This window comes from Leguminivora glycinivorella, chromosome 8 (genome assembly GCF_023078275.1).
Source record: "Leguminivora glycinivorella isolate SPB_JAAS2020 chromosome 8, LegGlyc_1.1, whole genome shotgun sequence".
In the NCBI taxonomy this organism is placed as follows: Eukaryota; Metazoa; Arthropoda; class Insecta; order Lepidoptera; family Tortricidae; genus Leguminivora; species Leguminivora glycinivorella.
This window is the reverse complement of record NC_062978.1, coordinates 10775814-10791418: the sequence shown is the minus strand read 5'-3', so window position 1 is coordinate 10791418 and position 15605 is coordinate 10775814. Positions and strand designations below refer to the sequence as shown.

General features: G+C 38.6%; 1 protein-coding gene across 1 annotated transcript in view; it reads left to right on the top strand.

Moving 5' to 3' along the window:
* The window catches only part of LOC125228868 (nose resistant to fluoxetine protein 6-like), a 53678-nt gene extending 40146 nt beyond the window's left edge, over positions 1 to 13532 (top strand). Inside the window, exons 8-12 of the mRNA XM_048133562.1 lie at positions 1583 to 1712; positions 9221 to 9410; positions 11012 to 11154; positions 12682 to 12778; positions 13345 to 13532. Coding sequence (XP_047989519.1) covers positions 1583 to 1712; positions 9221 to 9410; positions 11012 to 11154; positions 12682 to 12778; positions 13345 to 13379 — 595 coding nt within the window. The 3' untranslated portion in view covers positions 13380 to 13532. The remainder of the gene's footprint in view (positions 1 to 1582; positions 1713 to 9220; positions 9411 to 11011; positions 11155 to 12681; positions 12779 to 13344) is intronic.
* Positions 13533 to 15605: the final 2073 nt, after the last annotated feature.

Genomic DNA, 15605 nt, shown 5'->3' with positions numbered 1-15605 from the left:
GCCTGCCAATTTTTATCAAAATCAAAGGCGTGATCCAAATGTACCAACTTTTCGGGAATTGCTCAAAACTTGCGGATCAGTCAAACGCTCCACTGGCTCGCTATCTATTGTTACCACATACATTCAGCTTGATATCTGTAGATTTATAAATAGAGCACATTTTTTAAAGTCAAAAACGAATCAACATTATCATGATGACTCCCTACTTCCTCGATCGCTAGTGCTATCAAATATGTGTAACCCCATCAAATCTAAAACTTGCAAATTGTCAAAATGTATGGATCTCTAAGTAACTCCCTCTAAATATTATGTTCATTTGACAGATGCATCATACAGCGCATATATTGAAACCTAGCATGCAAATTTACTCATGTTTTTAATGAATATCATTCAATATTTTTCCTTTACTTAAATCCTACAAAAATCCTGAGAGCAGCGGTCAACATCCAATCTTAGACTTCTGTAGCTCCGAAGATAAAACAAAATTATATTTATTTAAGCCGTAGGGCAATACAAATTTACATTTCATTTTCTCGGCAAACTTGAACAGTGTAAGAGGTAATCTGGCTCTATTAAATACTACTGTAAGTTGTTACAAAGTTTGAGCAAATAAAATTATGCTTGTGCGTGCGACCTTGACTGGGATTAAGGACGACGTCTGAAACGCGGGCCCGGTCAACCGTGCAGTGTTTGTACAATGTGTAATGTACTTAATATACATCTTAATGTAACCCTTGAATATATGGTACATTGTTAGAAATCAGCAGAGGTACAGGGCACACAGGGAAGCTAGGCACTGACACTGAGATTACGGGATGATTAAATGATACTCCACATTTGTGATATAGGGTCTATTTACCGCAGTTAAATGGACACACTATACATAATTATAAAATTAATAGAAAAGGTTTGTATAAGTTGTAAAATAATAATTAAAATAAAATATACGGGGACGACACAAAAAATGTTACATGCTGCTTGGCGTGCGAGCTACAGAGAAAGAGAAATGTCTCGCTTTACTTTTTAATACCATAGCTAATCTATATGTCCAACATACATATTAAGTTATTGCCTAATAACTAAATAAATAATTTATTCAGAGACCATATTCTCAAATCCGCAACGCAGGCTAATAATAAACAAATATCTACCTATTGACTAAAATGCTAAAATAAAGAATAGGCATTAAAAAAACTTCTCAGTTAGATGGCAACACTTAGCTCAAATGATGATATGACGGCTTTAGGTCAAATTGCTAATCGAAATTCTAAGTTTTTGTCCTGTGTTGAAAAATGGTAACAATAAATATACAAAAACATTGATAATATGTATAAGTCTCTATTCTCTTTGGTATTAGTTACTTACTACCGACCCCAAAATTCAAATTTGCTAATACTGCTAATAGCCGATTTAGGCGGTACGAGAACTCGCAACTCGCAAGCGAGTTTCATTACAATGCTGTATTTGATCAACCGGCTAGATTAGATGTAAAATAAACAGTCCGCAATGTAAAATCGCATTCGAGTTTGCGTTCCATACAAATCGGCTCTAGCAATATTTAATTTTGCGGGTTTATTTTCAGGGTCCAGAAGTTACTAGACGCGGCCCGGTACTCCTACATCCTGCCCACGCACCGGGCCACTATCTACCTCATCGGAGTGTGTATGGCATACTGCTTGAGAACAAAGAAGTTCAACTTTAACCTTTCAAATGTAAGTTTTCAGTTCCAGACTTTACACTTCGTATCATGCACTCAGTTCTCAACTAGTTTAATTTTACCTTTTCAAGTGAAACTTTAAATGAATTCATTCATTTCGAATGATTCAGCTGAAGTAAGTTTAAAAGTATGTTCGGTATTTCACAGCGATTGCTTTTACTGCCGTATTCGGACAATGCTTTTAAGATGTCAATAAGATGTCTTAAGTTCTTTTATTAGGGTTCCGTACCTCAAAGAGGAAAAACGGAACCCTTATAGGATCACTCGCGTGTCTGTCTGTCCCTCTGTCACAGCCGATTTCTCCGAAACTACTGGACCGATTTACTTGAAATTTGGCACACGTATGTAAACCTGTGGCCCAAAGACGGACATGTAGTATAATTAAATTAAATTAAACGAAATTTAATCATAAGGGGCACTTTTGGGGGGTAAAATAGAAAATTAAAAATCAAAGTTATTAGAACTATATTGTGATACATATCAAATGAAAGAGCATTTTATAAGCATTTCAAATATATATTTTTTTATAGTTTTTATTTTGGTAATTTAGAAGTTATTTAAGAAAAATGACCATTCCCCCCCCCTTATCTCCGAAACTACTTAGCGTAAAATTTTCAAAAAAATACACGAGGTAGCCCTCTACCTGTAGATTACAGGAAAACCTATTAGAAATCTACAGTCAAGCGTAAGTCGGACTTAAGAGAAAAAACTCAAATTGAGATTTTCACTCACTGCCGCTGCAAGTACTTACTAAATGTTTTGAAATTTTGTGAGCGCCATGGACAGGTAGAAAGAAATTCATTTCTGTTTAGAAATTGTTAAAAATTTTAATCATTTGCCAAAATGACTTAAGTTCCTACTAAAAAAGAGGCGCTTAAGACTGTTTAGAACTGCACTGACCATAATATTGCCCTAATAGGTCCAAAAAATGGTGTATATATACGAAAACAAAAAAATTGTGCCACCGACAACCAAAATCTGAAGTCTATTTGCTCTATCTCTTATAGTTTCCAAAATATACGCAAAATCTTTAAAGTACAAATCTAGTGTACGTTGCTATCACATGTCGTCAGGGGCTCATGACCTTTTTGTATGGAAATGTCGAAATCCGACTCGCACTACCGATTTTCATAGAAAGTTGTGTTTTATTATAGTTTTGAAGGAGGTTTCTTGTTTTTAACCACCAACGCAAAAACGAAGGAGTGTTATAATAATAATAGGTTTGACGCTTGACATGTCTGTCTGGCATCATAGCTCCCGAACGAATCAATCGATTTTGATTTAGTTTTTAATGTTTAAGGTGAATTCGTCGAGATTTTTTTTTGTACCACGTAGGTGGCAAACATGCATACGGTCCGCCTGATGGAAAGCGGTCACTGTTACATATGGACGCCTGCCACTCAAGGAGTGGCACATGTGCGTTGCCGAGTCGACTCATTAGAAACTTGTACAAACCTGTACTTAGAAGGGGCCTGGGTGCCGACGACTCAAAGGACCGAAGGAAGGAGGAGGAAGGAAGGAAGGAGGAAGGAGGAAGGATCTATTGTCCTAATTACTTCCGTAGGTCCTCCAGTTGCGATACAGGCTGCCAACATTTTAATTACACTTTGTGCATTTTAATCTTTCGGGCCGCATGACCACGCCGTTGATAGTTCATAATTAATGGGAAAATACTTGAACAGGCATCCACGACTACTTTCCTAGGTTTAAAGATTGATCAGGGCTTAAAATGGGACCAGCAAGTAGATAAACCGTGTGGTAGTCGGGGCAGTGCGTGCTTTGCCTTAGGTCGAGTTGCAAAGTCTGTGGCTCCAGAACTAGCCCGGACATGCTATTTCGCCACTGTCCATTCATTAATACAGTACGTTGCGGAGGTCTGGTCTGGGGATGTTGTCCTGAATGGGAGAGGGTCTTTCGCTTTCAGAAACGAGCTGTCAGGATCGTTGCTCAGGTACCTGTAGACAGTAGACACTCCGGCCAAAGAACTCTTTAAAAAATAAGAATCCTTAAGCTAGGAACACACTACGCGGACGTCCGTCGTAAATCGACCGCGGACGGGGATCTGGACAATGAATATACACTTAACCGTGCAAACTATCGGTCGACGGACGTGGACGTGGCCTTGAGCGCATGGACGTCCGTTCGAAATCTGGCTCGCTGGATGTTTTGTTCCGTGCACACTGTTCGGTCGCGGTCGCGGTCGCGGTCGATTTACGACGGACGTCCGCGTAGTATGTTCCTAGCTTTACACTCATTACACTGCCTGCAAAAGTTATCATGCAGGTAGCCATTTATGTAAGAGAGAACTTGGCAGCATACAAAACCAGGGGCGGCTCACTCCGCGATTCTATCGCCGCGCTACAAGTACATGTCAGCGGCCGCGAGTTCGCGGCCCATTCATTGGCGACGACCTTCGCGCGGCGCAATAATAGTTATTTGTATAATAGTTATTTGAAGAATCATGAACTTGCGAATTATAATAGAATCCTGAACTTGCGAGTTTTTTAACACACGAGAAGTAAAATACATTTGCACCCGAGTGTAACACAAAACTTTTCCCCTCACTGTAGCGAGGAAACTACAACGCAAGAAATGCGTTTATCACTGCTTCCAGTAGTTCCACAGGTGGTAAATGATCTTTATTACTAGATTCACCTACTTTTATCAATTTTAAAGCAGTTCATTTGAATTTATTCAAGGTCAAATTACTTTACCCACTCACTAGTGGGTAAAATGCGTTTTTACCCGCTGGTATTAAAGGACAAAACACGTGTTTCCGAGCTAGTGAGGGGAAAAATTCAATGTTGGCTGCTCGCGTGCGGTCCGTTTGTTAATGTAGGTAAGAATTTAGAATGGCGTCATTTTGTGAACATCAAAGGAGCCTTCTGTACTTGTACTATTATACATAATATATTCTGTGACAAAACTAACAACATGTGTTCCAAGTACAACATTCGAAATGCCGGAAAGTTAGTAGGTATCGACCGTAAATTGGCGAAATCCAATTTACGGTCAAATTAACACATGTGATGGACCCTGCCGTCTATAATAAATTGCCGCAATATGTGGTTGAAGCGCCTAGTGTGTCGAACTTTAAGTACCTATCGCTTAAAAAATTGGCTGGTCGAGCACCCGTTCTACACTAATGACAATTTTTTTATTACCTAATTAGAAAAATATTTTTGTGCATTTTTTATGTGAATATTGCCTAACTTTTTGTAATTTCAATCTTCTGTCTATTTATTCTCTAAGTATTATTGCTGTATAAATATTACTTTTTAAATCAAATCTTGACGTGTAAAATGGCGTTACAAATATGAATAAATGAATATGAGTATAAGTAGTATGATTATTTTAACCATTGAAAGTTTGTACGGAACCCTCGGTGGGCGAGTCCAACTCGCGCTTGGCCGGTTTTTCTGTTTAAAACATACAATCCGACTGCAGTTAGTAGTACATGCCTACAATCTTAAATTAATTAATTCTTCCTGCTGCAACAAGTAACCGGCGAATATCAAACATACTGAAATATCTGCGTAATTTACATGAAAAAGCTAAATTTGAGTTTCACGAAAATGAGGTCGATAACCTTTGTATTTAAGAAATATTTGTAAATGGATTAAAAACTATCTCCGTTCGACATGTCTAATCAAAAATCGAATTTTGTTTTATAAGAACATTGTGGCTCGCGACAAGGTGAGACTTTCTGCTTAGAAACGATTTAAACCATGGGTGAAAATTACAGATTGAAAATTTAATAAGACAAAAATGTGATTCCATCATCCACAAATTTTGACATTGACAGTTGTGTGTAAGTCACCGGCAACAATATCGTTGCCTTTATTCGACCCGATCCATTAATCTGCCGTCAGTCGGATTGGGACCTCAGTATAGGTTTGAGATTTGCCTTCGAATTGTTACGGAAACGTACGAACGTGTCATGCTATTTCAGTTAGTGTCAGTACAACTATTGAATGAACTAGCATGACAAATACTAACTTTTCTGAAGGAAACCCTTTTCGCACTACATCTGTATGTTTTGAGAAAAATGTTATGTAACAATGACAGTATGACTACGAGTACGAGTACGCATTGTTTCTGTCATGGGCACCAGAATGTGATGTGTTTGCAAGCAGATGGATGATTGTGTATCAAATGTGTCTGCGGTATTGTGAGGTGATGGACGAAAGGTGATCGTATTTTATATATGTTTGTTTCTTTTGTTAATCACCTAATAATATCTAAACTGAATTGTACAGTGCTTTGGTTTCGACTGTAATGTTGTAAATTATGTTTACAATCTTTCTTCTTTCTCCTGGCTATATTCCCATATCACTTGGGGTCAGCCCTCCTCGTACGTTTTCGCCACAACAGTCTATTTTGTGTTGTCACTTCGTCTACGTTATTGGCTTTAAGGTCTTTTTCAATGGTGCTCTTCCAGGTGGATGGTGGCCGGCCCCTGCCTCGCTTTACTTCCTCAATTTGCATCACTGCTCTAGTCATATGACCCGGGTCTCGTCTCATGACATGCCCATACCAACGCAAGCGTTGCTCTCGCAGTTTGTGCTCAATTTTTGTGACTTTGAACGTTCCTCTTACATATTCGTTTCTTATTCTGTCCAGTGTCGTAACTCCGCCGGCCCATCGCAACATTTTCATTTCAGTAACGTGCATCCGTTGCTCATCTTCCTTTCTCATAGGCCAACATTCCGATCCGTAAATCAGCGCTGGTCGGACTGCCTGTTTATAAATTTGACCCTTAAGCTTGATGGGCATTCTGGTGTCACATAGCACGCCCGATAGTGACCTCCATTTGAGCCAGGCGGTTGTTATTCTATGCTGGATATCTTTTTCAGTTGCTTGGTTCGGGGCAACGATTGAGCCGAGATATTTAAATTGTTGTACTTGTTTTAAACAAAAATCTTCAATCATTACCGATCCGTCACTATTGGTGTCGCCTCCAGACAGATTGCATCTCATGTATTCGGTTTTGTCCCTGTTCACTCGAAGCCCATGTCTTTCCAAAGCCTGTTGCCATACGTTGAGCTGTTCCTGCATATCCGTTAAGGTTTCTGAGATAAGAACTATGTCGTCAGCGTAGAGTAATGTCCAAGGTGGCGGGCGCTGCAGGTGTTCCGTTATATAGTTCATCACTAGATTAAATAATAGCGGGCTTATAGTGGAACCCTGGTGGACTCCGACTTTTACCTCGAACTCGTCGGATTGCCCCGAGGGACCGCTAACTCGTGTAGTTATCCCCTGATATAGGTCTTTTATCAATGAGATGTATTGCTCAGGGACGAGTTGTGATCTCAAAGCTTGCCAAATCAGAGCTCTTGGAACGCGGTCAAAAGCTTTTTCAAGATCAATAAATACAAGGTGCAGATCTTTTTTTAGCAATTTGTATTTTTCCATAAGAATCTTCACACTATTATTGCTTCACATTATTGCATCTATCGTGCCTATTCCGCTAGTGAAACCACATTGATTTGGCGTGAGTTTGACAATCTTGTTTAAGCGATTGGCAAGAACAATTTCCCAAATTGTCAATGCATGGGAGGTTAATTTAATGCCTCGGTAGTTACTGCAGTTTGCCATGTCCCCTTTATTTTTATAAAAAGGTACTAATTTGCTAGTTCTCCACATGTCTGGTATCTTGTCGGTTACCACAATTTCGGTGAAGAGGTTATGCAGCCAAGCCACTCCTGTATGTCCAGCTTCTTTCCACACTTCAGCTGGTATCTCATCGGGTCCTATTCCTTTCCCGTTTTTCATTTTACTTAGGGCTGTTCTTACTTCCGAGATTGTGATATCTTCAATTGGGCCTTGTGCTGGTGGTATCGCGTTTAACGGTTCGTGCGGATACTCTTCGTTTAGTAAATTTTGATAGTACTCCTGCCATCGCTTATTTATCTCGTTGTTTCGGGTTAAAAGTTTTCCCGATACATCTTTAATGTATTTATTGCGTTTTATGTCTTTTGTCTGATTTTGGCGCACTTGAGCAAGTTTAAATACTTCATGTTCCGATTGAGCTGCCTCTAAGTTCTTATAGAAAGTGTCTCTACTTTGAGCTCTTGCCACCGCCACACAGGACTTAGCCACTTTTTTTGCTCGCTTATAGTATGTATGTATGTATGTAAACACTTTATTGTACATAAGACAAGTTAGGACATAGAAATACAGTATAGTTATGGTGTACAAAGGCGAACTTATAGTCATCTCTGTCAGCGTCCAGTCCCGAAGCTTGCCACTTTTTAAATGTTACTTTTTTGTTTCTCAGCGTGGCTTTTACTTCCTCATTCCACCATGTAGGATCTTTCTCGATCTTCATCAGCTTCCCTTTAGTAGTGCCTAAACATTTCTTAGCCGTTTTTATGCAGTAGGAGTGGAATTCGTTCCATAGAGCGTTGGCATCCGGCCAGCCGGGTCTTGTTATCGTGTTTTTAAGAAATTTCTCTGTTTGTTCGCTCGCGTCTCTGTATGTTTACAATAAAAAAATAAAAAAATAAAAATTGTTTTCTCCACGATGGCATACTTTTACAAAAGGGAAACATAATACATAGCCTAAAGCCGTTTCTGAAGGACAGCGTTCAGTGAACCCAACGAAAACCCTTTTAATAAATAATTAGATACGCAAGTAAGACGAGAAGGCGAAACAAATCCTTAATAATACCTACTGGGAACTAGCTTTCTGCGTCCGTTTCACTCGCATTATTTATTAGCTGTCATGGTGGGAAGAAAACAAATCCAAGTGTTTTGGATGTGGGTCGGTTGTTCGCGGCGGCAGTAGAACATTCATTTGACCGATTCAACTGTTCTACTTATAGAAAAGCAGAAACACAGTAAGAACTGACTTGTAAAATGTTCTATACCTAGCTTTTTAAACATTCAATGTGTCCGCTTCTTACATATAGCCGTATCAAGCATGTCCATGGTCGTGTTTGTGTCACTTTTCATATCATGCGTCACTTTCCCACTTACGTACTTGTTATAACGTGACAGAAATTGTGACAAATGATAGACAGCCGTCGTAGCCCTGCAGGTGTAAGCCACTATATTCGTAGCAATCTCAAAGTATAGAATGCACTGTTTCTGATAATATGAGGAACATTCCTTTAAATAGATGAAGCCTATTCTAATCTACCACCATCGTGCTAAGACTGATTCGCGCGCTTTTGTAGCGCCTGATTTTCTATATAGAAGACCAGCCCGCCATGGAAATGGAAGTACCAGATGCTGCGACCCGGACCCTGTGCAGTTTAAATTGAGTAATCTATACTAGTATTATAAATGGGAAAGAGTGTGTGTCTGATTGTTTGTCCATCTTTCACGGTAAAACGGAGCGACGTATTGACGTGATTTTTAGGTGGATATAGTTGAAGAGATCGAGTGTGACATAGGCTACTTTTTGTCTCTTTCTAACCCTCCACTTCACTAAAATGGGGGGGTGAAAGTTTGTGTGAAGCATTTCGCAATTTTCGAATTTAAGCATATTGTTTTCAGACGCAAGTCCGTCTGCTCTGGCTGTCCTGCTTCGCGCTGGCCGCGGCGACCATCGTCAGCCCATACCGGATGGGTATGGAGGGGTACGAGTACGAACATGCCCCTGCTGCAGTCTTCGCGGCCTTCTCTCCGATACTTTGGGGGATCTTCATGTGTATCATGCATTGGGCGATCTGTAATGACTATGCAGGTTAGTTTTAAATGTTATTCTCTATATGTATTTGGATGAATCAACTTTTTCTTGTCTGTTATTGCCATGGTTACGGTCCCCTGAGTCACGCTGGTTTTGTGCAAAATTATGCTACTGAAATTATGCAAGCATGCATGGTCCATGTTTGTAGGTGGAAAATTAAGGAAAGGGCTTGTTAACACCAGAAAAATGCATGCTTGCATAGTTTAAGTAGCATAATTTTGCACAAAACCATGGCAGGAAACCGTAACCATGGCAATAACAAACAAGAAAAAGTTGATTCACCCATTCTCAATATATTTGAGAGAAATCAAATCTTAAATTGGATAGAAACGATCAGGGTGCGTAGCCGAATACACAAACGCTCACGATAAGACCTCTTTAGTAACTGCCTATGTATCTCTATCGCTGTTGCGTATTGGCGCCACCCGCGCGACAGAGCTAGACTGCATTTCTAACGGCGTCTGGCGTTGCAGAAATGCCATTCGGCTAGCAGCCTGCCAGCCTGCTGGCCTGCTGGCCAGGGACCCATTTCTCGAACAGTATTAGTCGAATATAATTAGTGTGTGCCATGGTAACCGATAAGACTTGACAGGCGGCTTAATAATATTAGTCCACGAGTAATACCTTTCGAGAAATGGGCCTCAGGTGACTTGTATTAGGATAACCCTGTACATTATTATGTAAGGTTATCATAACTTAAGAACCCTGAATTTCGTTACAAGTTAAAGGTTATCCGTTCACCTCTCTTTCTAACAATCTGTATTCAAATCAGCAGAGTTAATTATAATTACCCAGTGCACTAATCAAATGTAGGTAGGTAAGTAACACAGGAGAGTCCCTTACTCTAAAGCGATTCGTTTACTTGTGTTCTATTGTAAAAGTAATAAGGATGCCAATATCTCAGTTTTTCAAAGGGATTCCACTTAGTACCCATCAAAGAGGATCAAGTATTATAGAGAGTTACTGTCAAAGTAAAATATGTAATCACAGTGTATCTACTATCAGTGTATAGACTGCCATCTCTCGTCACAAGCTTAAAACTTTTAAACCTCAGTTTTGACAATTTGGCCCATATTCTTAGCTTGATATGTGTTAAAATGTCAAATATTAATATTAGCGCCATCTAGATGAGCGTCCCCCAAAGGTATAACGCCATCTAGGCCACCGTACCTTTTCCTATATGGTTCTGAGGTACGTTTTTTTGTTAGACTGTAGCTTTCTATACGGAGTTACATATGTCTTTAGTACCCATGTACAGTACCCGGATCAGGACAGGCATCGGAAACTCTCGTCTCTCACGGGGATGTTCCTCCATCACCAAGTTTAAACGGAAAAATGGCTGATCTATATGATTCCATACTTTCTACAAATTTTCTTTTCATTGACAGACGAAATCTAAGTATTTTAAAAATTTAAGTAGAGAACAACCTGTAAGCCATACGCTAAATAAATGTAACAAAATGAAGTAGATATTACCTATCCTATTATAAGGACCTTACTGTCGTCTATGTTGGTGTTTGGACCAGGCTCCACACAAAGCTGCTCACGTTCCTTGAAAATGAGTCTAATAAATTTACTACTATGTATTTCTGTTCCAGGCATAGGAACCGCATTCGTCGAATGGCGAGTGTTTAAGTTCTTCAATAAGATCGCGTACGGCGTCTACTTGACGCAGTTCCCGATATTCTTTTACAACGTTGGCATCCAGAGGCATTCGGAGCACTACACTCCTTTATTACTGGTAAGACTTTGAATCTCAAATATTGTAAACAAAGGTTAAGACACACCTCGGACACTGGCGATCAAATATACTTTTTCTCAAACATGGTATATGTTAAAATTGGCAGCGAAGTATGACGTTGCAGGCGCGTTTTTTTATTTCTAATTGCACACCAGTCTAAGCTCGTGTGGGTGAACGCGTAATTTTTTTTTTAACTTTTTGTATGCTATACGTATGAGTAAAATATGACATGTCGACTGTTCGCATTTTTGACAGGCGGTAACTGTGAGGTAACCAAGAGGGGTGGGCGGCACTTTCAGCGGGGAGCGGGAGTGGCCATACCGTACGATAGTACTCTTTATTAAACTGTGGTTAAGATGTACCTACGCAGCAACCTTGGCCGAATTTCACCTTTCCATACCAACAAATTACCAAAGTCCGAAAAGCGCCCGCCATGATAAAGTTTTGACCCTGTTCCTGTTAACATTTTAAGTAGGTACTTATGCCCTAAAATGCTAGGCGGGCCAAAATTATGGTTATGATTTGTAAGCGACGGGCGTTTTTCTGAATATTTGACGTATGTTAAAATCGGAAGTAAGCTGTGTGTCGCTTCCAAAAATAAGTAATCTGCAAACATTTTTCACAAATATTTGACGGGTAGGGTGAGAGGACTGACCTTGAACTTAAAAGGTCGAGATGTGACGTCAGCGGCCGTAGCGAAATGGCTAACATTTGTTATTTGGCTCACTTAGGAGCTCTGTGCTGGCATGGGTTGAATGTTTCTTAGTTTAATTTTTTTTTATTAAAACTTATTATTTAAACTAAACACATGTCATTTACCCAGCCTAGGTTTGAACCAGCACCTTCGACCGTGTTCAGTACCTATTTGGTTCCGTTATTAGTATTTCCTCCGTCCGTCAGCAGGGCTACGTCACACGCTCGCGGTCGCGCGTTAAGTACCTACACGCTAGCCGTTCATTCGAATGAACAAGTGGTCGAGGGGCGCCAAGCGCCCGCCTGTGTAGTCGCGTGGTACGTAACTACTATTCTTCTGAGTTTTACGTGGTAACTCATTAATATTAGTTAAATAAAGCGTAGGTATTTGTCGTTTTGCGGGCAAGTGAAGGATCTGTTACGTTAGTAACTTATTATAGTAGTCTGTGCTGTTAGTGTATACTTTACTTCCCGATTTTTTTTTTAACCGTCGGTACAAAAGTTTGAGAGGGACATTTTTCGAAAGCAGAATGCGATTGCGCCTTGATATATTTTTGGACCTAATCTCCTAACAAAATTTTTAAAAAATATGTAATGGCTAGGAAAATTGTTTTGAACTTGAGATGTTCCTGCGTCTTTACCTTTGTAACCGTCGGTACAAAAGTTTGAGAGGGACATCATCATCATCATCATCATATCAGCCCTTTATCGCCCACTGCTGAGCATAGGCCTCTCTTCCAGTACGCCACTTCTCTCGAACCTGGGCTAGTCTCATCCAGTTGTGACCTGCAGTTTTTCGGATGTACAAATTACAAAGTGGTTTATATTTTTCAGGTCCACGTGCCTGAGATGCTGGCGGTACTTGTGGTATCTATAATCGCCACGGTAGCTATTGAGATGCCCTTCAACAAAGTTTATAGGATATATTTCGGTAAGTTTATTTCAAATGCACCCATACTAATATTATAAATGAGAAAGTGTGTGTGTCTGTTTGTTAGTCCGCCTTTCACGGCAAAACGGAGCGACGAATTGACGTGATTTTTTAAGTGGAGATACTGGAGATAGTTGAAGGGATGGAAAGTGACATAGGCTACATTTTGTGTGCGAAGCGAAGCCGCGGGCAAAAACTAGTTGTATATATTGTAAAAAACATGAAAGTTTCAGAACCCGGCCGGCCCCGGCCCGGTCTATCGCGAGTCAGAATCTTTAAATTTAATAGTTTAGCAAAAACATATTTTCTGCAAATTACCTAACCACAACATTAAAATAGAAAAAAAAAACAACATAGTGGACCGATTTTCATGAAACATGGCTAAGATCACTCCCGACTAATTCAGCTCTCAAACAAAAGAAACTAAATCTAAATCGATTCATCCGTTCGGGAGCTACGATCACACACACAGACAGACAGACACGTCAAACTTATAACACCCCGTCGTTTTTGCGTCGGGGGTTAAAAAGTGGATATGTTCTTAATTTGTCTTTTATTTCTTACAGGAAAACCACAGACAAATAAATTAAAGGACAAGTGAATGAAGACTATTAGTTTGTAAGGACTGGACTAAAGAAATGTATTATACTTAGCTGTATCTAGACATCACCTAGGTTTAAGTTACCTATGTAAGTTATGTTAGTATTTTATATCGCATCGAAATAAAGTGAATAAATAATAAGTTATTAAATAATTTTGTTTTTCACTTATACAATCAACCCTTATGTTTTCCTGACTTATAACTGTATAATTATTACGAATAAAAAAATTCATTTCATTTCATTTCAGACCAAAGCTTAATAGAACTATTAAGCATGCTAAAGGTTTAGTCATGCATGCTTAGATATTTATTAGGTAGGTACATTTCGTCACTACTTTAAAAAAACTTGTATACTTGTCTGTCAATGAAAAGAAAATTGTAGTAAGTATGTATGGAATGCATATAGACTTACTGCGTTTTAACTTTGAGGAGCAGCGTGAGATGCGAGATTTTTTTAAAGTAGTGACGATTTGTATATGGGTATTACACAGGCCGGGTAAAATTAGTGGGCTAAAAATATTGACAAATGAAACTGCATTTATTTCGAATTCATAATAATGTATAAAATCTCCAAACTCTAGTATTTACAAATCGAAATCAAAACAATTTCTTACACAAAATCACATCAAAGATTCTTCTAACTACATAATTATAATTATGTACAATAAGCAACTATTCCGAAATGTGGATTAGGTAATATTACAAAAAGAATATACGTGACTTACCTAATAACACAATGGAAGTATTTAGTTTTAATCTATTTTTAATTAATATTTCCTAATAACAATTAATCCACTATACTATTTTAATATGATATGACTAATCGAACCAGCGATGACGATGTAAACTAAGAATTAGATAACTTATACACCGTGTTTCCGGTAACACTCAAAACCTCAGACACCCCAACAGATTTTTATTTTTTTAAACTCATCTAGAGTATTCATCTTTTAATCTGATGGTTACTTTTTTTTAAATTGAATTTTTAATTTTCTGTACAGCTCTACTTGACTTTTAGCTCTACACTCAATAAAATAATTGCTAACTTCCACCATAAACCATAAAACTATTTATTTGTGTACGTTACTGCAACGACATAAGGTTTACCAATAGACAGCTAAGATGTCATTGTAAAACACTTTAAAGCTTTGTCACAGTAAACTTCAAATTGGACAGGTAAGCAAATTTAAACCCAATATTCAAAATGACAAGGTTGTAATTAGGTACGAGTTCAATTTGTTATGACTTATGATAAACATTAAGTTTAAACTGACAAACAACATCAAACTCGTAGCGGAAAAAATAATCGTTCAAGTAACCAGCCAGTATTAATACCCCTAAATACTGAAAAAGGTAAACAACCTCTAGCAATTCGATATACACAATGTTGTCTTACGAGTACAATAGAATAGGCACTTAAAAAATAACTAATAATACAAATTTAAATAAAAATATTACCCCCATCAAGATATAGCTCAATCGATTCTACTCTCGATTCTGAACAAACTGTTTTCAGGTTTTTAGTGTTAAGTGAAACACGGTGTATCTATGTATCTATCAATAATATTAATACCATAGTCCCTAGGGTGTTTCATTTTGTTTTTCATCTCTAACTGATTCATTAAACTTTTTAATCAACGCGATACCTCTTTCAGCTGTATCATTGACTACCTTAACAGCGTCTACATAGCTTTTCAGAGATTCACTACAGTATTCAGTCGCATCGTAAACCCCAAACAATTCAAAAACGTCTTTGTTTTGATAGTAACGAAATCACTCAGGTCTTTTCCTTCAAAAGTTAGATTTTTACCCTCTAATCGTTTCAGATCCTTTTTATGTGCAGGTTTAGTCTCCAAGTTTTTGAACATATTGTCCTTAACATCCTGAGTAATACGTTCATCCAAAAATGCCAATCCTACATTTGTTTCTGACAAATACCAAAGGTGCCTTTTGGCAACTGCAAGGGCACTCTTTTGACGTTGGCATCAAGGTAAATGTTTAAAAGCTGAAGCATATCCAAATCATTCTTAGGAGCCCATCGACTAACAGTTGCTTCATGCCAAAAGCGAACGTATATGAGACTGACAAAACGTGCAACTCGTTGAATTCCCTTCAAATCTCGTTGAGGTATTTGAGGCACATTTAATTGACTTGTGAAAAGAGCCATTTTCAGTGCATATATTGCTTTTGCCATCCATCTTGCTTGATGTAAGGCACCTGGGATCC